The sequence below is a fragment of the Lycorma delicatula genome, chromosome 4, assembly GCF_047948215.1.
Source record: "Lycorma delicatula isolate Av1 chromosome 4, ASM4794821v1, whole genome shotgun sequence".
In the NCBI taxonomy this organism is placed as follows: Eukaryota; Metazoa; Arthropoda; class Insecta; order Hemiptera; family Fulgoridae; genus Lycorma; species Lycorma delicatula.
Genome location: NC_134458.1, coordinates 34572803 through 34595070, shown reverse-complemented (window position 1 = coordinate 34595070; position 22268 = coordinate 34572803). Strand labels below are relative to the sequence as shown.

General features: G+C 30.8%; 1 protein-coding gene across 3 annotated transcripts in view; it reads left to right on the top strand.

The window, feature by feature from the left end:
- The window catches only part of PlexB (plexin B), a 113597-nt gene that overhangs the window by 44844 nt on the left and 46485 nt on the right, over positions 1-22268 (top strand). For all 3 annotated transcript variants that reach the window (XR_012756064.1, XM_075362654.1, XM_075362655.1), the window contains exons 12-15: positions 4742-5014; positions 10625-10801; positions 14022-14265; positions 16747-16889. Coding sequence is in view for 2 of the 3 variants with exons in the window: in XM_075362654.1 (XP_075218769.1) it covers positions 4742-5014; positions 10625-10801; positions 14022-14265; positions 16747-16889 (837 nt within the window). In the remaining variant the exon portion in view is untranslated. The remainder of the gene's footprint in view (positions 1-4741; positions 5015-10624; positions 10802-14021; positions 14266-16746; positions 16890-22268) is intronic.

The window sequence follows — 22268 nt, the reverse complement described above, 5'->3', positions numbered from 1 at the left end:
GTCCTGACAGCTCTCTTTCCTGCATTGCAGGCCACAATTAAATATGATACAATTCATGATACAATGACTTTATCATAGTATCATGTATGTAAAAATATTTTAATATAATTATAAAAATTACAATATGTAGCAAAAAATTATAAGATGACTAGAAAATACATATTTTAGTACCTAATCAAATTATAAAAATGATGCATAAAGAATAATATAAAAAGTAGTACAATTTTAAGAAATTATATAGTTGAAAAACAGTAGATTAAGCATAGTAATAAAATAATAAACACAGATAAAACTAAAAAACATGAAAATTTAAATATTAGTTTGATAAATCATTCAATTTTATATTTTTTTAAGATGTGGTACCTATGAAAACAGTCGCCTAAATGTAGTCCAGGATTGTTTGAGCATGTTTCACAGTACAATCTTGTACGTTTTCTCTCTCCCTTGGGAGATCTGTTGCTGCAAACTACACAGTCCTTGAATTTTCTGGCCTCCAAAAATCCTGGCGCACGAAGTCTTCCGGTCAGCCTTTCTTTGCCACGGCTGTTTGAGGGCTTCCTCGCTTCCTTTCATTCCTGACATCAGCAATCAATGATTTTATTAGTTTTCTTCAGAATTGTTTTTGTCTAATCGGTCTGTGTCCAGGTAGGTGGTCTATTGCCATTTTTCAATAAGAATGCATTTACTTACTATTGTAACTTCTAATAGCCAGAAATATATTTTCTGCCACCATTTAACTGATTTTCTAGTAAATGCATAGCTGGCAATATAATTGACCGCAACATCCATTCCTCCCATATATTCATTATAGCGACATACAACTGATGGCATTCAATGGTTTCTACCCTTCCTCCTTTAATTATTCTTTGAACAAACTTAGTTATTATAAAAAGTAGTTAACTATCACTGGTCTTTTGTCCTCCTTCCATTCAAGAACATTAATAAATGAAGGATCATTATTATCCTTCCTCAGTGCAAGTACCTTTTTTAACTTAGGTTTGTTTCTAATTTCCTTTGGAAGCCCTATTCTACGTCTGTTTACTGTACCTGTTAAATGTACATTTTTTTACATACAATTCTTTGCCCAATTATACATTGGTGTAGTATCTATCAGTAAACACATGTAAATCTTTGACATTTCCATAACTTTGTTGAAGTTTATTAATTAATGTCAATACAATCCTACTAGTGACAAGTAAATCTGGTCTTAGAAGCATGGATGTTGATGATGAACCCATGTAGGGATCCATGGCACAGATATATCTAGTAACAGCATCACTAAGAATCAAAATTTTTATTCCCCATTTTATTAGTTTATCTTGTACATTTTAAAAGTAACACTCCTTTAAAGGTTATAGTGCTTTCATCAACACTCACAGTATTGGAAGGGCAGAAATAGTCTAAATTTTGTTTCTAAATACTTATAACTTTTTTAATTTTTCCTGATAGTGTTAAAGTACCTAAAATAGGACCTGAACTGAAGGGAGTCTTCAGGTGAATGGTCCAAAATATTTAGAAAAATCTTTACTTTGAAAATACATCTTTTAAAAAAGGGTTGATAATCTAACCAGTCTGAGGAAAAATAATCTACTAAGTCTGGTTTAGGATTGAGGGACATATTCTTAATAACCCCTATAAATTCTTTCAATTCAGGCATCGAAATATCCCTCTGTGAGTGCCAAAAAGAATTTTTTTAGTAAGGGATAATTCATTTGTATCTTTTCCCTTGCATATCTATTATTTTCCTCAACAATATTGAGCAGCAGCAGCTCATCGGTAAAAAATAATTTGTTTCCGAGTTCCGTCAAATCCTGGTGGAGAGATAAAACCTCTTTTCCTTTGGTAATGAAATTTAGGAAAACTTACGTCTTGGTTGGTCCACTCATGCCACCCTCCTGTGCTACCAAGCAAAACATATGGCTTATCCTCATTTTCACTATCACTGGTTTCTTCAGCGCCTTCTTCCATGAAATCATTGTTAACCAGATCGTTTTCATGATTACTATCTGTAATAAAATTGGTAGGTTCATTATAACTAGTGTAGGCTCCACTTCGTCATCATCCCCTAATTCTCCAAATGATCTGATAAATCTGCATATATTAAATTCCTAATACTGTCCGATGAACAAAATTTCTCCTTATTAGCCATGACTACAGTAAAAAACAAACTTATAAATAAAATAATAAAGATTTTAAAACTATTCACGACATTAATATACAGGCCACTGAACTTGAAATGAATAACTAATATTTTCTCTTACACTCTTGTTCAAGTACAGTATAACACAAATATAATCAGCTGCACATAGAAAAAAAACCATTAAAAGAACAAAAAAAAAACAGTTTGTGAAAACATGACTATTAAGTGTTTATTGTACAAGGAAAGTAAACGGGGATGAATGCAAGCACGTACAGATATAATTTACTTATCAAATAAAATATAATTTTGTTTACTATGACAAAATTGTTAAAAAATACATTTCAATAAACATTTAATTAATTTAGTAGCGCTAATCTTATCATCATGATGAAGCAAGGGAATTATTTCTCAGTTCATGAGTAATATCTATGTATGAATAAATTTTATCAATATTTGTTATTTCAAAATGAGGCCATAATGTGACCTCACTTTATAGAAACACAGAAAATGTCTTATAAAATAAATAAAAGCTGTACCTTGGTGGCCTGCAATGCTGGCCAAGAGAGTTATGAGGACAACCTACATAATCATCAATCAGAGCTGTGCGCAATTTGGTGATGTCCTGCATTGCAGGCCAAAAGAGTTGAGGGACATAATAGTAAAATTTTTCCAGGGTGCAAAGGGTGAACTTTTCTGAATTTTTTTGGTTTTTTTGGAAAATTTCTGCTTTTTCACGAAACCTATTCTTCTGATAAAATTTTAGTTTTCTCATAAATTTTGTGAATTTTTCAATTTTCATGATAAAATCTTATGTTGGATATGAACATTTTTTTAATATTTAAGATAAAAATTGTTATTAATAAATACATTATTCTACAGGTCCCATTATTACATATTGTGTTCTGTCTGCTGCATTGACTTGTTATATTGTTGCCATACACATAACAACTATCTTATTTTTCTGTTAGGGGTTGCTTTATACATTAGATTTAAACTCTCTGACAGAAATGTTTAATTTTGTTTAAAAATGAAGTAGTTCTAGAAAATCAGTTTTCGTTACAGATTATATTGTTTTGTTTATTTCTCAAAAAAATTAATTATGATGTATTCTGTAAAAAGGACTTTTTTATTTAGTATCATTAGTTTAATTTTAGGAACTTAAACTGCAATTTGCTTATCCTTTGCTGTTCTATCCAATGGAAGGATTGATGAATGAACCACCCCACCATTCTTTATTGTCAACTTTTTCTTTCTTCCACATATTAATCCACTCTTTTCCTCTTTTAGTATGTGTTCTTATATCAGTAAGCAAGCTGTGTTCTTGGCATTTCTTTTTGTCTTCTGTCCTTCAGTATTAACAATTTCTTTGATAATTAGTTGGTAGCCTTCCACCATGTGTGGATGGCTTTTGAATAGACTCTGCACTTTGATGTGAAAGTTTGGTTTGGGACTTTTTTTAAACATTAACGACTTAATTTTCATTTATACTATAAAAAAAATTGTGTTTGCTGTCTGGTTCTGTTTTTATCAAATGGGCTTTCAAAGCACTTTGGTTAACAATTAAAAAAAAATCATCTTTATTTATAATGCTATTTCTCATTTTTCTTTTAATTTTTTACTGTGTCTTGTAAGTTTTTATTCATGGATGTTTCAAAGTAGAGACATTTTTACTAAAGGATAGATAGTTATGAGGCGGGTGTTATCCTTGATAAGGAATGTTAAAAAATAATTTTTTTGGAATTACTTTTTTACAGAGTAGTTACAATTCTAGTTTTCAAACAACTTTGTATAAAACATTCAAATTTTTAAAAATTGTACACGAATCTATTTTGTTCAAGATGTAGCTAAAATGTAATGTAAATAAAAAAACAGAATAAAGAATTCTTACCAAGAGAGGCATGAACCTACATTCAAAATTTCAAAAGTATATGTCGGGCAAAAGCCATGAAAAAGTGATTAGAGCTTTCATTTTTGTTCATGTGACATTCTTGAATACAAAATAATCAACCCAAAAAGATTTGTTCATGAGAGTGGTAGAAACATGGCGTTAAGATGTCAAGAAATGTTTTAGAAAAAAGTCTTATAGCATTTCATTTTTTAAATTGTAGGACTGAAATTTTTATTCTCATAAGTTTTTTTTTATAGAATGAAGTGAAAATGAAAGAAAAAATAAAAGAAGAAAACAATTTTTCACTGGTTGAGGGTGCAGAGGACTGGCCTGAGATTCAACAAAATTTTAGAGAAAAGTTGTAAATTTTATGTGTTTCTATACTATTTTTATAGAATTAATTATAAGCAAGAACATGTCAGAAAGCCATTTTTTGATTTAAAGGAAACTGCCCAGAGACATATTTTTTAAGTACTTCATGTTCATAATTCCTTTTGATAATTAAAATTTACAGTGATGACAGTTTCTTTCAAATTGGGACAGGTGTTCTTAATTTGTACAGTAAAGTTACAAAAATTTTAAAAATAACATTGGTTTTGTCTATTTGTCATTGGAGATAATATGTAAATGAAAGTTTCTAAGCTCTAAAAATGTTTAATTTAGTCATTCAATTTTTTTATTTAGTTCAATGTTTTTTCATAATTTTTTTTTAGGAATGCTCTGTTCTTAATCCTACTCAAATGGAATGCCCATCTCCAGTAGTAAGCTTTGAAAAAGCTGGAAAACTCTTATCTGGTCATAGTAAAATGCAAGGTACACGTTTGTCTCTAAAAATTGGATTTACCATGGATCTTGTTGAAGCTGTTACAGATCTTGAAAAACACTTCAAAAATCTTCGATCACAGTTGCTATATTTTGAGGATCCTGTGTTTTTTGTTTTCCCTGAAAAAATAAAATTATATACTGGAGATTCACTTGTTATTGAGGTATGTTTTATTTACATTCATTTAATACAGATTTATTTACTTAAGATTATTGTTAGATATTTAAACTTATACAAGGTGTTTTGGAAAGTTCCTGGTTTAAGCCTAAGTAAAATAAATTTTGTTCCTTTTTTTTTTACAAGTGCTCACTTTCTTCTTCAAAATGGTCTTCTTGGGAGTGTATAAATCAATTCCAGCATTTCTTCCACCCTTCAAAAGCATCAGCAAAGCCCTTTTCATGGAGGCCTTCAACTTTTGATGTCTTCTCTGATGTCAAAGTGACAGCTTTTCAGCTTCAGTTTTAGTGTGGGAATCAAAGCAAAGGCATAGAAGACTAAATCTGAAGAATTCAGAGGATTTACATAGGTGCATAGTCATGGTGCAACAGCCAGTTTTATTTTCCCTACAATTGTGGTCTTTTTTGCTACACGGGTCAATCTATTTGAAGTGACCCAAGAGTGGTCGCTTGAACAATTAAATAAATTGAAACTTACCCACTTGTTTCCTACATGTCCCAAATCTTAAAATTATTTTTTTTAAATTTTTTATTTAAGCAGTTTACCTCTGGCAGCCATTTGTGTAACTGTGTGCACACCTATTTTTGTGATTGTAAGGGTTTATGGTAAAAATCATAACTAACAAACTATTGGTCCTTGAAGGATGAAACAAAAAGCAATTTAATAATATTTACTCAAGGTAAAAGATTGGTCCAGTAGTTTATTTACCTAGCTCTTCTTTCCATGAAAAGGTTACCAATAAAGTTGAACATGAAAAATTATGAAATTTCACTTTTGGTAATTTCTTTCAAGAGGCAGGGATGACATACACGGTTTGAATTATTTTTTTATATGTTGCTATAACTTAGTAGTTTTACCATAAATAATATTAGTGGTGATATACTTACCCCTAAATTTTTATGAATTTTTGAGAACTAATTTTTTTTTTAAATTTGAATTTTGGCTTCAAATTCTGATAGGGCCAGTGATAAAAATCTCAAATTTGCAAAAGTTAGTGTTTTTGTAGATTTTTATGGCAAATAAAAATTTTCTTGTGTGTTTTACTAATAAAAAAGTTTTAACTTCTCAAAAGTCATGAAAAACCTGTTTAAAGCGATACCATATTGACTTGCTAAATAAGTGCTCCAAGGAGTTTCTTGTCTTCTTGGCACTTTAATATTTTTATACTTATTACTATACTTGAAATATACTTGTTTGAACCATTCAACTGCAGTGGGTGTTCATGTTATAACAGGCACTTGAAGTCATTTCCATCGTCAGGAAAATTCATGTTGCAACTTGCTCATTTATGCTTGTTGCATCATTTAGCGTTGCAGTTACAGACTGGTCAGACTGACATTATTCAATGACCTGTTCACATCTTTACAGTGTCTCAAATTTCATTCTGTGTTTCGAAGTGTTTATTAAATAAATAAGATTTGCTTAATATTATATTTGCAAATTTTAAAATCGCTTAGATTTTTACATTAATTTCAAGTTATTTCACATAAAACAATGGAAGCACAATGTTACATAGGAATTTATGTGAATGAAGAGTAATAGTAATGTCGTAAATAGTGTAATAGTACAGTGCCAAAAGGACTCAATAAAATTTGTGTTGGTGGACTTTGCAGAAAATATTTCATTTCTTGTTCAAGATGAGATACAAAGCTTCCATTGGGTCAACAGCCAAGCCACTGTTCATCCTTTTGTGTTCTATTTCAAGGATGCATTACAACAAAAAAGTGTCTGTATTTTAAATGATCACTTGAAGCACGATACAACATTTTATTGCTTTCAAAAACCTTTAACAGACCATATCAAGGAAGTGCATCGGAACATTAAAAAACTCATCTATTTTACTGATGCTGCTTCAAGTCAGTATAAAAATAAAAATAATTTTGCTAATTTGTGCAGTCGCAAAAAAGACTCGACCTTGAAGCTGAATGGCACTTCTTTGGATCATCCCTTGGGAAAGACATCTGTGATGGTGTGGGAGGAACAACAAAATGAGAGGTGGCAAAGGCCATTAAACAGTCAGGTACTACACGTTGATCAAATGTATTCATTTTAAAATCATAATCTGAACAACATGAAGTATTTTTTGATTAAATCAGATGAGATAGCTAAGATTTCAGAAACTCTAAAAAAATATTTTGACTGCTGTGAAAGGGTTGTTGGTACTAGAAGCTACCACAAGTATGTTCCTGTATCAGAAGACATTGTAAGATGTTACTTTACTTCATACCCCAAGGACCATGAAAACCATCCTTTGTCAAGTATTGTACCACTTTCACTTACGGAAAAAAACTCTATTGTTTGTGTGCATGATGATCAGTAGTGGATAGAAGGAGTGATAGATATTAGCCTCAAAAATGACGGTATGCAGTTTATTTTTTCCACCCAGCTGGACCATATATATTATTTCAAAAATCTCAACAAGATAAAGTGTGGGTAACGATCTGCAAAGTCCAGAGAAAGTTGGCATCACTTAAACTAACCACAGTGACAGGTCGTTCTCGTACAATTTCAAGAGAATTATCAGAAGAGATATCACAGCTGTTGGTTAACCACACTAAATATTAAACTTTTATTGCTACAAAAACAGGCTATTTCATTAAAGAATAATTAAAATTTTGCTACAGTTTATTTTTTCCTCGATAGTGTTTACAAAAATAAACCAATATAAAAATAAAAGTGAATTCTTGAATAAAGATGTACACTACTCATTGAAATCTCAGTTTGGGTTAGTTTTACATGCATTTTTGAATCAAAATTGTATTAGGTTACTGGTATTGGTTAAGTTATTAAATTATGACCTGTCATTAATCATTTAAAAAAATATTTTAAAATTTTGAAAAGTCAGCTTCAACAACATAGGAGCTAAATATAAAAAATGTAAGGTGTAAAGAAGATAAGAAACTCCCTTGGAGCATTTATTTAGCGAGTCAAAATGGTATTGCTTTTAACAGGTTTTACATGATTTTTAGAGGTTATAACTTTTTTATTAGTACAATACACAAGAAACCTTTTTATTTACTATAAACACTACATAAACACTGTAAATTGTGCAAATTTGAAATTTTTATCACCCCCTATCAGAATTTGAAGCCAAAATTTGAATTAAAAAAAAAAATTAGTTTTCAAAAATTCATAAAAATTTAGGAGCAAGTATATCACCATTAATATTACGTATGGTAAAGCTACTAAGATATAGCTACATGTAAAAAAATAATTCACTGTGTATGTCATCCCTGCCTCTTGAAAAAATACCAAAAGTGAAATTTCACAGTTTTTCATGTTCAACTTTACTGGTAATTTTCTTATAGAAAGAAGAGAGATAGGTAAATAAACCACTGGCTCAATCTTTTAACTTGAGAAAATATTATTAAATTGCTTTTTGTTTTATTCTTCTAGGGCCAACAGTTTTTTAGTTACGATTTTTTCCGTAAACCCTTACAATCACAAAAATAGGTGTGCACTCCGTAACAAAAATGGCTGCCACAGGTAAACTGCTTAAATAAAAAATATTAAAAAAAAATAATGATTTTTAGGTCATGAAACTTGTAGTAAGCAAGTGAGTAAGTTTCATTTGTTTTTTGAATTGGTCAAGCAACTGCTTTTGTTTTTTTGGTGTACTTCAAATGGATTGGCTCACACATCTCTTAAGAACTTCAAAACATTACAATAAAAAACAGAATTCACATGTAACCTGCAGGAACAAATTCTTGGTGAACAATGTCTTAGAACATGGTGCTTCTGACCTGTCATGCTTTCTTTAGTGTTGGTGACTACAAGCTCCTACACTGTAGTGACTGTTCTTCTATCTTGAGATCATAGCTGTAAAATATCCTTCATTGCAATCTACAATTAGGCCTGTACCTCACAGTGAAATTATTCCAGTTCCTGAGCCATGTATGAATATATGTTTCGATAGCAGCAATAAAGAATCAGGCGGTACTGAAGAAGACAACAATGATTTTGATTTTGAATTATCTTCCAATAAGCTGCATCTTATCTCACAAGGTGGATTAAACGACTTAGTTAGGGATTTAAATTTATCAAAAAATCAAGCTGAACTGTTAGGATTAAGACTGCAAGGTTGGAATTTACTTAAAAAAATACAAAAATTTCAGGCTTTTGAAGCCGACAAAAAGAACTTTCTCAGTACTTTATTAATGAAAATAATTTGGTTTGTTGCACAAATATTGATAAGCTTACTTTGTACTTAGGACAAGTTCATATACCTGAGGACTAGCACCTTTTCATAGATTCGTCCAGGTATAGTTTAAAAGTGGTTCTGCTACACAATGGTAACAAATATCCTTCAATACCAATCGCTTATGGTATTAATTTAAAAGAGACATACGATGTGATGAAAGACGTTCTTGAAAAAATAAATTATAAAAAACATAGCTGGAACATATGTGGTGATTTGGAAGTTATAGCTATTTTGTTAGGCATGCAGTTAGGCTATACATGTGTTTTCTTTGCGAATGGGACAGCCGAGCTAGGGATAAACATTATGTTACCCAAGAGTGGAAGAAATGATACAACTTAATTCCAACTGACAAAAATATTATCCAAGAGCCCTTAGTTGAACTCAAAAAAATATTTTTACCCGCTCCATATCAAGCTAGGACTAATGAAAAATTTTGTAAAAGCAGTGAAGGATAGTCCCAGATTTTTGTACACGAGGCAGAAATTTCCGAGTGTAAGTGAAGGAAAAATTAAAGAAGGAGTATTTGTTGGTCCTCAAATAAGAGAGTTGGTTAAAGATGATGTATTTAATTCAATGTTAAATAATGTAGAACGTGCAGCTTGGGCTTCATTTAAAGATGTTTGCAAAGATTTTCTCAACAAACAAAAATCCGACAATTACCACAATATTGTTAATCAACTTCTTACTTCATACAGAGCTATGGGATGTAATATGCCTTTGAAAATACATTTCTTCCAATTACATCTGGATTTTTTCCTACACAACCTCAGAAACGTGACGAACCTGTTGAACATTTCCACCTAGACATTTCAGTGATGGAAAGCCGCTGTAATAGGAAATGGAATACTAACATACTAACTGATTACTGTTGGACATTAATTCGGGATGCGCCTGAGGCTATTTATTAAAGAAAAGCATCAGCAAAATCATTCTAACACAGGTACAGCCATGCAAAATTATAAATTTTACAGATTTTAACTACATTTTCCCTTAATTTTCTCTAAATGTAATTTATTTAAAACGGAGGGTGATAGAAAAATTGTAGTTACAGATCTGTAATGTACGCAAAAAAGCAATCCAAGAAATGGTATCACACTTAGAGAAACATTAATAACATTAAAAATTTTTTTTTTGTCTATTACTGTAATTTAAAACTTTAATTTTTTGTTATAAGTTTGTGCATATGCATACCCATAGTAATGTATTCATTTATAGTCAAATGAATTAAGAAATGTGCATAATAGCCTTTTTTTTTCCTAGTGAGGTAGTCCTTACATCATTGTTGTAAAACTGATTGTAGTCAATTTAGAAGGGATCTAAATTGTTTGATTATTTACAATTGTTTGATATGTATCACTACTTTTGAATTCTATTTTTTTTTTTTTTAACTTTTAGGGCGATAACCTAAATATAGCCACTGATGAATCTGATATTAATGTAACAATTGGTACAGCTCCTTGCAATGTAACATCACTAGCTTTGCTTCAGTTAGTCTGTTCGCCTCCTGATTCACAACCTGCTCCTTCTGATGAACACAACATTAAGACTGAAACCGGCTTACCTCTTGTTGTGGTAAAATAATTCATTTTGTAGTTTAATATATTGTAGTCTTAGTGCTATTGTAAATCTGCCCTTTATGCATGTTTATTTTTTAAAAAATCTTGGCGTGTTGAAATTTCAAAATTAAGAATATGAATATAATGCCAACTTTAACAGTAATTTTATTTTTCAACATATTTTTAAACAACTGATTAAGACTCGGAAGATGATAAACTCAGAGTATTATGATACTGCAGTGTTATATGGATGGGCATCACTTTGTACTTATTTTTTATTTGATGTCTAGCTGATATATTTACTATTTTATAGATCATGTAATGGTAATATTTAGTAAATTGTTTATTGAATCTTTACAAATTTAATCATATCATTATATCATGTGGTAGGATAATTGGTTGATTGTTTATCAACCTCTGCATTTCCCCTATAAAAATTAAGTAGTTTAGTATGGCAGTGTCTTAAAGTGAATTGATAACTAAATTGAGTTTAGAAGCTTCTTTTAGTTTAACATGAGATTGAGATAATACTCCTAATCAATGTTGTGAGAGTAGACTTGTGTAGTAATGAATGTAAATCCAGATACCATATAGAAATTTAATATATGGTGGATATGTTGAAAGAAAAATACATCTATCATAACAGGTTACTGAATTCAAAGTTCTTCTTCATTACTTTATTCACTTTAGTTTATTTATTTGATTTGACATAGAATAGTGTAAATTAGTGCATAATAGGGGATTTTTTTGAAGAGGAAACCTTTTTATAGGCACCATGTGGTCCTGTACCTCATAGTAATGTGGGTACTCCTTTGCACGCCTACCCCCTAAAACTCTCCTGTACAACATGGGATGCCAGACCCACCTTACAGTTATCACAGCACCCCATGTGTTTTGCCTCTATTGCTGGCCCCATGCCTCAAAATTATTGGCATCCTGTGTTTTTTCTTTTTTTTTAACCTCAACCTAGCAGCTGGGGATTTTCCGACTCGAAGGTACTTATTCGCTCCTGGACATCTTCCACCAACTTGGTTTGGATGATAAATAACATTGTGGACACTGCGTGCCATGATCATTCAGTTTGTACCCTGGTTTCTCATGTTTTCAGCACAACCATCTCTGGAGGTCCATCTGTCTTTCATCGACTGATCCCATCTCTCCTGCCACCTATGGTCAAGCGATCCCTCTGCATCTGCCTTATCCATTTCCCTGTACATCTCTCCCTTAGGAGATTGAGGGGTGCAAGTTCAACCACTACATTGGCAGCATCGTCTGAAATGGTTCTGTACCCACAACATACCTGAAGGGAGATAGCTCTGTGCATTTGGTTGACAATTGCATGGGCTCTCCAGTGCGACAGACCAGACTGGGGCTCTATACAGTATTTTCATCAAGCTTGATCTCCAGCAGGCACAAAACAATAATGTTTACTGCCTTGTCCCGTGAATTTGCCGTCACCACAAGTGCCAAGTTTTTGGTGAAGCTGGTGAGGGCTACTTCAACAGGAAGTGCAATGAACAGGACTTTGTTATACGCAATATTTCGTAGTGTTGGCCCCAACACTTAACCTGTGGAACACCACAACTCATCCTGATCTGTATCTCTCCCTTGGCAGAACTACCAGTCACTGATCTTTTGGAGAGGTAACACTGGATTATCCTCCTCAGATACGAACTGATGTTACAACTTTTATGCCCAGAATATTGTGACAGTACATTGTTGAATGCATTTTTCACATCAAACAAGATCACCGCGAGAATCAAGCACTTATGCCTTGAGCCCGATCTGGCCTCCCAGATGTTGGTCTTGACTCTAGATATGGCATCTACAGTTGACATAATTGGAACTTGAAAAGAGTTGGTGAAAGGTATTTACCTTTCTTATATTCATGTAGTACCTATAGAAAAATATAAATAATCAAATTGGGATCGTTGGTTATATTGTGAAGATGAATAAAAAGGTCTTTTCTAAGAGGATCACACAGCTCATGTATGCCTCAGCTGTGTAATTTTTGATAAAGGAACATACAGAGAAGACTTGTCAATTTATCTGATTCTTGTTGCATATACTTTGTACTTGAAAATTGAAAGGGACGTTTCCTCAGTTTTGAAGTCTATTATAATTTTATTGACTTGTTAGTGGCAGTGATACTAGGATACTATTTAATAGATCAGCAAAATGGAACAGTGTTCCAGTAAATGACATGTTTTAATTAATTCTTTGTTTGTTTCAAACATGTGAAATTGGAAAATGCATCCCCCTAAATTTTAAAGTTGTTTAAAAATAACTAGTAATTCATAGAAATTTGTGTATGAATTATCTAATATATTAGTATTTAATTATTACTATATTTTTAATAATTTATTTTCCCCTTTCTAGTAGAGGTAATGTATATAATTCATTATTTTATGACAGAGAGGAGCATTTTAATTTGTTGCTGTACACTGTGTATCCCAGTCTCTCATGAGTGGTGCATCTAAAGCACCTGAAATACTCAAAGCACCAGTTTTTTCTGATGTTTAACTTTTAGTGGATTGGGGTGGTAAGATGGTTACTACCTATAGCGCTGCATTTTAGTGGGGTTTTTCTTATGTGCACTAATATATTTGGTGTAATAAAGCTTTGGGTAACTATTTCATTCCTTGTTTTTTCTGGTGAGCCCGCATGGGATGTTTGCTATTCTTGATTATTGCAGTAAAGAAAGAGAGATCCATAAATAGATGATTATTCTTAATAGAATTTATTTTGACCATTGTTTACTTGTATTTTTCACAGCCACTTTCAGTAAAAAATGCCTCTGAATTTTACATATAAAAAAACAGATGATAAAAATACAATTTTTTATTTCATTTTGTGCTAAATGTAAATAAGTTAAGGGTTGCTGTTATAATGCCATTTTGCTATTTTTGTATATATTTCATATATATATTTTTACACTTAATAAAGAATGGAAATTTACTTATTCATTCATTATACTCTTTAGATTTTAAAGTTTTAATGTAGGAAAAATAGGAATATTTTTCGTTCTTAATGTTTTGAAAATTAGTTCTCATCTTTTCCTTAAAAAAGTATTATTGATGACCTCTGTCAGTTTGTCATTCTTTTTCATTTTGTTTTTTTATTTGTGGCATTTAGTCATAATAATTTTTTGCAGAATTTTAAAACATTTCTCAGTTTGCTAATCATATTTAAATTTTTAATTGTTAAAAAATAAAAAAATAGCATTAATTTTTCAGGTACGTGTTGGACGTAGGCTACGATTTGTTATCGGTTATCTACGTTATGAAATGATGAATCCATATGCTATTCCTCCAGAAGCTGTAGCTGGTATAACCACTGGTATAATATGTTTGATCCTGGTTTTTGCAATTGTCCTTGTATTATATCGTCGCAAATCAACTCAGGCTGAACGAGAGTATAAGCGAATCCAGATTCAGATGGATACATTGGAAAGTAATGTTCGCTCTGAATGTAAGCAAGGTAAATTAGATATTTTTGTTACTGTTAAGCGTTTTATTTCATTTTATGATATTGAAAACTTTGAATAGTTTCTTCATTTGTTATTAATGTCCTGATTTTTCTATACATAATTTTATTATTTTTTTTATCGTCTGTATGATGGTGATTTATTAATATATCATGATTTAAAGATTTCTCATACCATTTGTGCATGTAATATCAACTTTTATTTATTTAATTATAGTGACTGGTTACTTTATTACTACATGCAATATTTAGGATTACATGGAGAAAAAAATGCTTTATCATATTCAGAAACTGATCTCTATGGTAATTGATCAGTAGTTTTTTATTCTAGATTTTTGTATTAATAATTGTCATTTTTCTGTATTACTAGTATAGTTAGTCCTGATAGTCCAAATTCCTCTTAAATCTGAGGTTCCAAGTTTAAATAATAGTACACAGAATAATTAATCAGATGTGTTTCTGTATTGTTATTTATATTTATTTTTCATTAGTTGCGTAGACAATAGTTTTTTCTTCCCCACTTATACTTTCTTTACCTTCCTGAAAGACAAAAGCTTTTATGAAATGATGAGGCACAACTTGAAAAGGATTTGAAAAAATTTACTGAGGAGTATGTATCCGCTTCCTGGATTATCAAATGAAACATGTTGGTACACGGATGAAGAATTATTTACTGTTTGAAAGGTAGGTGTTATTGAAATTGTGATGGAGATAAGTCAATAAGGAAGAAATGTCAGTGCCTGAAACTGAAGAAAAGGTTTTATACAGCCTGAAAATAGAATGGCTTACTTCGCATACAGAATACCAAGTAGAGATCATAACAGAATTGCTGCTCTTAAAATGATTTTTCTGCTAGAATCTGTGTGACTTGCAGAAACAAAATTGCTAGAAAAATTTGTTTAAAATATTGTTGTTTTAAGTTAATTTTAGTGTAAGTACATATATACATGAATGCCAAATAGAATTTTAACTGATTTTTGGTACATCTTTTTTTCCTAAAAAGAAGACGACTTAAGATGACCAAGGGTATTGTTATACTTACAGTTCCCTTTGTTATTTTGTTTAATGTGGGATTTTGATATTTTCTAGTAGTCATAGGAGCTTAAATTATTGAGAGAAAAAATCAACAATAAAAAAGTGTATTTTCAGTATCAATTTTTAAAAATAATTTTAGTAATTCTATACTTGTGTCAGATTTAATAAGACCTTTTCACTACAATATGGTCATTATGGAAGTGAGTGCTGCATTATGTTGTGAAATTATTGCAAATTTTCAATTTCTGAAATGTCTGGGTAATGGTAGGAATGTATGTTTGGAAACACTGTAGCTAATGAGAAGGCGAAGCTGACCTGCACTTTTCTAGCTGTTAAAAGAACAGGTGGAACTATTAAAGATTATAAAAAAATTCTAGTTTGAGTACAAGTGAGGTAATGCATAGCAGCAGAGGTCTTGAAGTAAACTTTTACAATAAAAGTGCAAAACATCATTTATAGGGAAATGCATTTTTATTTGTTGGCGAATGTGCACTTTAATACCATATGTAGAAATCATCTACTGCCTGTGTGATGAGGATAATGGGAGGGGATTGTTTAACATTTTGTCATATTGTTCACATGAACTGCCCTGTAAAGCTCTTACATCAAGTAGGTGTAAGTTTTAGATGAAATTCTTGGTAAAGAAAATAGGTGTGACATATTTTTACTTGAATAAAAATTATTTTATATGTTCATAAATTTTTTAAAAATGAACAGCTAGTATACATGATTTATTGATTTCTGTACGATTTCATATTAATGATTGTTTAAACAAATTTATTAACAACTTTAAGTTTTTTTTTTTAAATTTAAATTGTCATACTTGGCTTGGTGTAACATTCAATTTACTTTGTTAAAATTTTCCTGAATAATGGAGGTTGATTTCAGTAAATTATTTAATCTGTAATTTTTTTCAGTAAAAGAAATACATAGTTTTCTTTATAAGTTTTTGTAATATTCATATTGATTTATGTATGTGTGTGCATGCATATGTTCGTGGTATCTTAATTCTGTTGGCCACTGTAAAATAAATATAGTACTTTAAGAGAGAAGTATGAGGCTGTAGTTACCAAATAATTAATTGGATCTACATATTAAGTAAATAAGTGGGCTGGTTTTAAGTAAATTTTGTAAGTGAAGTAGAAAAAACATATTATTTTAGTTCTCTGTGAAGAAGAGTATAACAGTGTTTTGTTTTAAAAGAGGTGAGTAAAAGTTCTTATATATGATTTACATTACATATATATCCTCTGTAATTCCCAAAAATGGTAAAGCTATTAAAATGTGGTCAATATTTATGCAAGCTTTCAAAATATTAATTAATTTCTACTGTTTTTATGAAAAAAATTGAAAATTATATTTTGATATATATCAGTTTATTTTAGACTAATTTTATTTGCTGCAACATAATTTTAACAAGCATTATGAATTTTGTTTCAGCATTTGCTGAGCTACAGACAGACATGACTGATTTAACTGCTGATTTAGAGTCATCTGGTATTCCCACATTGGATCATAATGAATATATACTTAAAGTATTTTTCCCTGGAGTCAGAGATCACCCTATTCTAAGTAATCCTAAGGTATACAATGATAGCTTATACATCTATTAGTATTACTTTATCTTGTTGAATAATGTGAATTATATATGATATATTTTATCTCGTTAATGTAATTTTTCTTTTTTTATTGTTTTTTTCTAATGCTATGGAAATTTATTATTAGCAGAAATTTCTCATTTTCTATGTTACAAGGAGGAAATTTTTGGTAGCTCTTTGTCAGTCTGGATTGAATATATATATTTTTTTCACCTGTATAATCTTTCATTTTTCATAAATTGTGTACTACTGTGAAATTCATGTTCAGCTTCAAGATACTTTTGTTTTGTTTCATCAGTTGTACATAACTTAGTTATTCTGTGAATGTTTTCTTTATCTTTTATTTTAATTACTGGTATTCAGCACTAACTCCTTATTTTGTTTTGTAGCATGTTAATAGAATATATGTTATTTTAGAATACTTCTAAAATAATCTATTTCAAAACTTCCATCATACCCAGTTTTCAGTTTATTTTAAATGAGCCAAACTATTTCTACTAGCCAAACTATGAGTGCACGACCATGCCGTTACTAGCCTAACTGAAAACATCATGATTGCGTATATCGGCTGAAACTTATGGTACGGTTAATTTGAACTGCTTAACTAACACTCATCAAAATTAAACTATTTGATAATATAACTCATTAATATATATATATATATATAAATGAATGTTTGATTGTCCTGTATGCATTCTTATACCACCATTCATCTGATCGTGATGAAACTTTGGTGAGTTGTCCCCACACCCATGAAGGTTTCTGAATTAGTTTGCACCTGGTAGGTGGTGCTGGGATCGAGATATTTCAGAAAATTGTATTGATGATCCGATTTGGATCATATTCAGAATGTATATTAGTTACATGAAAAGAAATATTTTAGCAACCAACGGTCCTCTAGGTGGCACTGGGTTCGATATATTCCAGAAAATTGTATTATGGTTCGATTTTGCTCATATTCAGAATATGTGCTACTTACATGGAAAGAAACACCTCTGCAATAAATGGACCTGCTAGATGGCGCTGGCATTGAGATATTTGAAAAAATTGCATTTTTGGCTTGATTTGGCTCAAATTCAGAATATGTATTAATTACGTGAAAAGAAATATTTTTGTGGAAAGTGGACCCACTAGGTGGTGCTGGGGTTGAGATATTTAGAAAAATTGTATTTATGGACCAATTTGGCTCATATTCAGAATGTAAATTAGTTACATCAAAAGAAAAATATTTGCAAAAACTATACCCACTGGTGTCGAGAAATTTACGAAACAAACAACTATACAAACAGACTTTCTTCTTCTATACATATAAAAGGCAGTGTTCGTTTGTGTGTCTGCTATAGACTAAAAAACTACTGGACCGATTTACGCATGGGTTTTTGCAAAATGGTCCACGTTGTTCAGGGAAGGTTTAAAACTATTGAAATTCTCAATCTGACCAGCAGAAGGAAAGTTAGGGGTATTTTGAACCGACTACTATGTTTGGAGAGTGGTTTGAATTAAATCTGATAGGTAGTGCTGTTGTTTTGCCAGTTGGATTTATTTACATTCTGACTTTTATAAAATGAAAGGTTAAATTTTGCGAAGTTCCATAATGTTCAGTTTTTTAATGTTTTATCAAACTTTCAATTGTGTTCATTTAATCTATACATAAAAAAAAAATCTAGCAATAGTGAAGCATTGCCCGGCCTGCTAGTTTAGAAATAATTATTATGAATTCGTTAATTAATGTATTTATTTTGAATTTATAATATTAAAATCAAAATATGATCTTATAATACAGTACTTTATAGCATAAACTGCACATATTATTTTAATCCCAGTTTATACAATGTGAAATTATTTAATAAAATACGATAACCTAGTATGTTATTGTAATAGCGCTGTAAAATAATTAGGTAGTGAAATATTTAAAACCATATTTTCTGCCAATTAATTACAAATATTATGATTTATTTAATAAATTTTATTGTAATAATAGTAAAAAGCAATAGTTTACTATACTTACCTTACAATGAAATGGTTAAAAACATGTTATTGTGTTATCTACCACCTATCACTTAACAAGCACTATGTTAACAATCAAGGCATATTTTATACAAATCGAAAAAAATCATTGTTTATTTTTACAAGTACCTTCATTTTTACACTCAAATGGCTCAATCCTGCTCATGTCATCTAAGTCTTCATCTTTGCTCTCGGAGTCAGAATCACTCTCCTATGAGATGACGAACGATTCAGCGAGGTTGTCAATCTCACTTTCCTTTGGTAAATACTCATCTTCAATTTTTTTTTACGTTATCACACTTCCTTACTCAGTTTTTTGGACCATTTTAGCAATCCTCTTTTCGGTTAGCATTTAAACTTGAGGAAAACTACAAGATGTATTTTTGCTAGCAACATAGCTTTTAATATAAGCCCATATGAGTTTGATTGGGTTAAGTTCTAATATGATGGGAGTCTTAAGATATCATGACCATTATCTTGAACAACTTCAAGGATATAGTTGCAAAATCTAGGTTTTGCAGTTTAACCTGTTTGTACAGTTTGGGCACATACATAAATTCGATGAAAGGAATGTATTTCACAAGCCAATCTTTCATATCTTGTTTTCTGCTCTTGAGTTTGAGGCTTTATCGATTTGAATATTATGTTAAGGAGCGTTGTGTCTATTACTAAAAAACTGTTTGGCTCCAAATTTGGCAGCAATTTTTCTTTCATCCATTTCATAAACATATTACTGTCTACATTATCCTGATAGTCCCCAGTTTGATTTGTCGCTTTACATGTTGTTAAGGAATTTGGGACAAAACCTTTTTCACTACCAGCATAAATAATTAATTATCTGCACCCTTTAAAGATTGGAAGTCGGACACCATTGTTGGAATTGTTTGACCATAATTGATTTTTAAGGTGACTGCTAAGAATGTTTGATTCATCGAGATAAATTATGGGATGTCCTTGATTTCTGAAATGCTTCATTGTCCTCAGATAAGAAATTCTTTGTTTTCAAACGTCTGGTTTCAATTAATAGTTTTCTGTTATTTTGGGTCCTTCTCCATATGAAGCCAAGATTCTTCAGAATATATTTCAAACTGCTTTTCTGCCCTTGAAAGTTAATACTTTCTTGTAGCTCTTGTAATAGAATTTTCACTATAGGAAGGCAATATTTTTACAGGTGAAAATTATAAACTGTTCTTACCATACATTTATTGAAGTTGTCCAGTCCTGTGATATGGCTTTTAGAAGTTAGTCGTTTGCCTGGTGTTAAAAAATGTTTTGTTGCCATCACCATCTGCTATTTTTTTCAGTTTGCTATTAATTGTTGTCACATCCTCAGACACACCACATGCTGCAGCAGTTCTTCCATTAGCTTTTGATTAAAGAATTGTCACAGACTTGTTATCTGCTTCTTCCTTCGTAAACCTGCAAACATTAGAAATAATTTTTCTGCATTGACTATGCATCCTTTTATTTTCGATTGAACACAGTTGTCCATTTTTAAATCTTTGTGCTAACACAAACATTTTAAATATTCAATTACTACCAGGGGTATTACATTTTAATTCAACAGATGATCAGTGCATCACTATTTTTGATTTTTATGGTATTTGGTATATGATAATTAACATCCTTGTAGTGGCCAAAAAATATTTTTTTATATTTAAAAAAAAATTTTCTTGATAATAGACTCTTTTCTAATTCACCAACACGTAAAAACAGCCATTTTCGTCACTTTTCTATAGCTGTAGCATTCTTATTTAACATTGTACAGAGATCAAAAAGGGCTTTTTGGAAAGAGTTAAGATGGAACTTCATCATAGTGTACTCAAAATTCATTTTGTTACATAACCAAATCTTGTAATGTTTACTGAAGTTACATTTACAGATTGTTGTTTTTTCAAATTTTGAGCCCAAAATAAATAATGAAGGGCTTAGGGTAACAGGCCTGTTTTTTTACCTCTTAACTCTTAGGTACTAGTAGTACTTAAAAAACTCTTAGCTAGTCATTAAAAAAATGGCCGCCAAATCGTAAGATTTTGAAAATGTCTCAATTTTTGGGGCCCAAAAACCACATGTAGGACAGGTGGTAAAAATTTGAGATGTTTACAGCAGTAAGTAATTTTTTTGTACTTTAAAACCATATAAAATTTATTTTGTTACTCAAAGGGGTTGACAAGTAATGAAGCCAACAAAACCACTAAAAACACTATTTCTTCTAATCATAAACAATGTATTCAAAAATACTAATGTTATGTATTTTTTTCAGATTATAAAAATTACAACTAAACTCATTAGAATGAATAAATTGATAATTAATAAATAGTCAATTATAAAATGATAAATAGTCAATTACAGAATGATAATAATTACAAAATGATAAACAATTCAAATACATTAACAAGTTGTTCAATTCACTTTTACTTTATTTTACTCCTGCTAATGGAAGTTATGAATAAATATTGCACGTTTTGATAACTACCTTTAGTAACATAACTTAGTGCTCCTGCCATTTTTTTATTGAGTAGAACTGATAAGTTCTCATTCATCTTTGGTGTAATGTTGCTTCCTCTTCCAGTAGTTGATAGAAAAAGCCCTGAAGGCATGAGAATTTTTAAAGTATTTTCCAGTTGAACCCATGTTTGATTATCTCTAGATGATTTCTTGAATGAAGTACCAGGACCTTGGATGGAAAAGTGTATTCGATATTCTTCATTTTCATTATTTTGACTTCAATGACTTTGTCTAACCACCACTTACCATCATATAGGCAGCAGACATAATTTTTACATTTTGGCTTTAATAAATCAATAAAGCAGTCAGAAACACTAATGTCCTTATGTAACAGTACTAACGTAAATGTTTCTAGTTCAGAGGTCGCCTGGACTTTCAGAGTACATTTCTGATTTGTTGGAAGATAACTGTTCTTGTTTCTGTGAGGTTCTTTTTTCTGGGACTATGTTGATTACCTGATAACGAGAACTGAGGTATTCTTAAATCTCTTTAACATCTTTATTAAAGCAGACAATAAATGTAATATTTTTAATATTGTCTTTGCAATAATTCTTCATTTCAGAAGGTATAACAATTTGATTGTCGACTGTCCTTTGAAGGCTTGCTTTAGTCACAGTCCTTTTTACAGTTCCACCAATACAATTAGATGGTCCTTTTCCATGTTATGAGGCAAAAAATGCCATTCAGCTGCAATTTCGAAATTTTGATGGTAGCACAAATTTATGAATCTTTTTTTTTTGTTTTTATGGCTGAGGAGTCATCAGAAAAATAAAAAAATGTTTAACTTGTGGTAACAGTGTTTTTACCTTATTTATAACTTGCTTTTGGAAGCAGAAGAACAATGTAGTA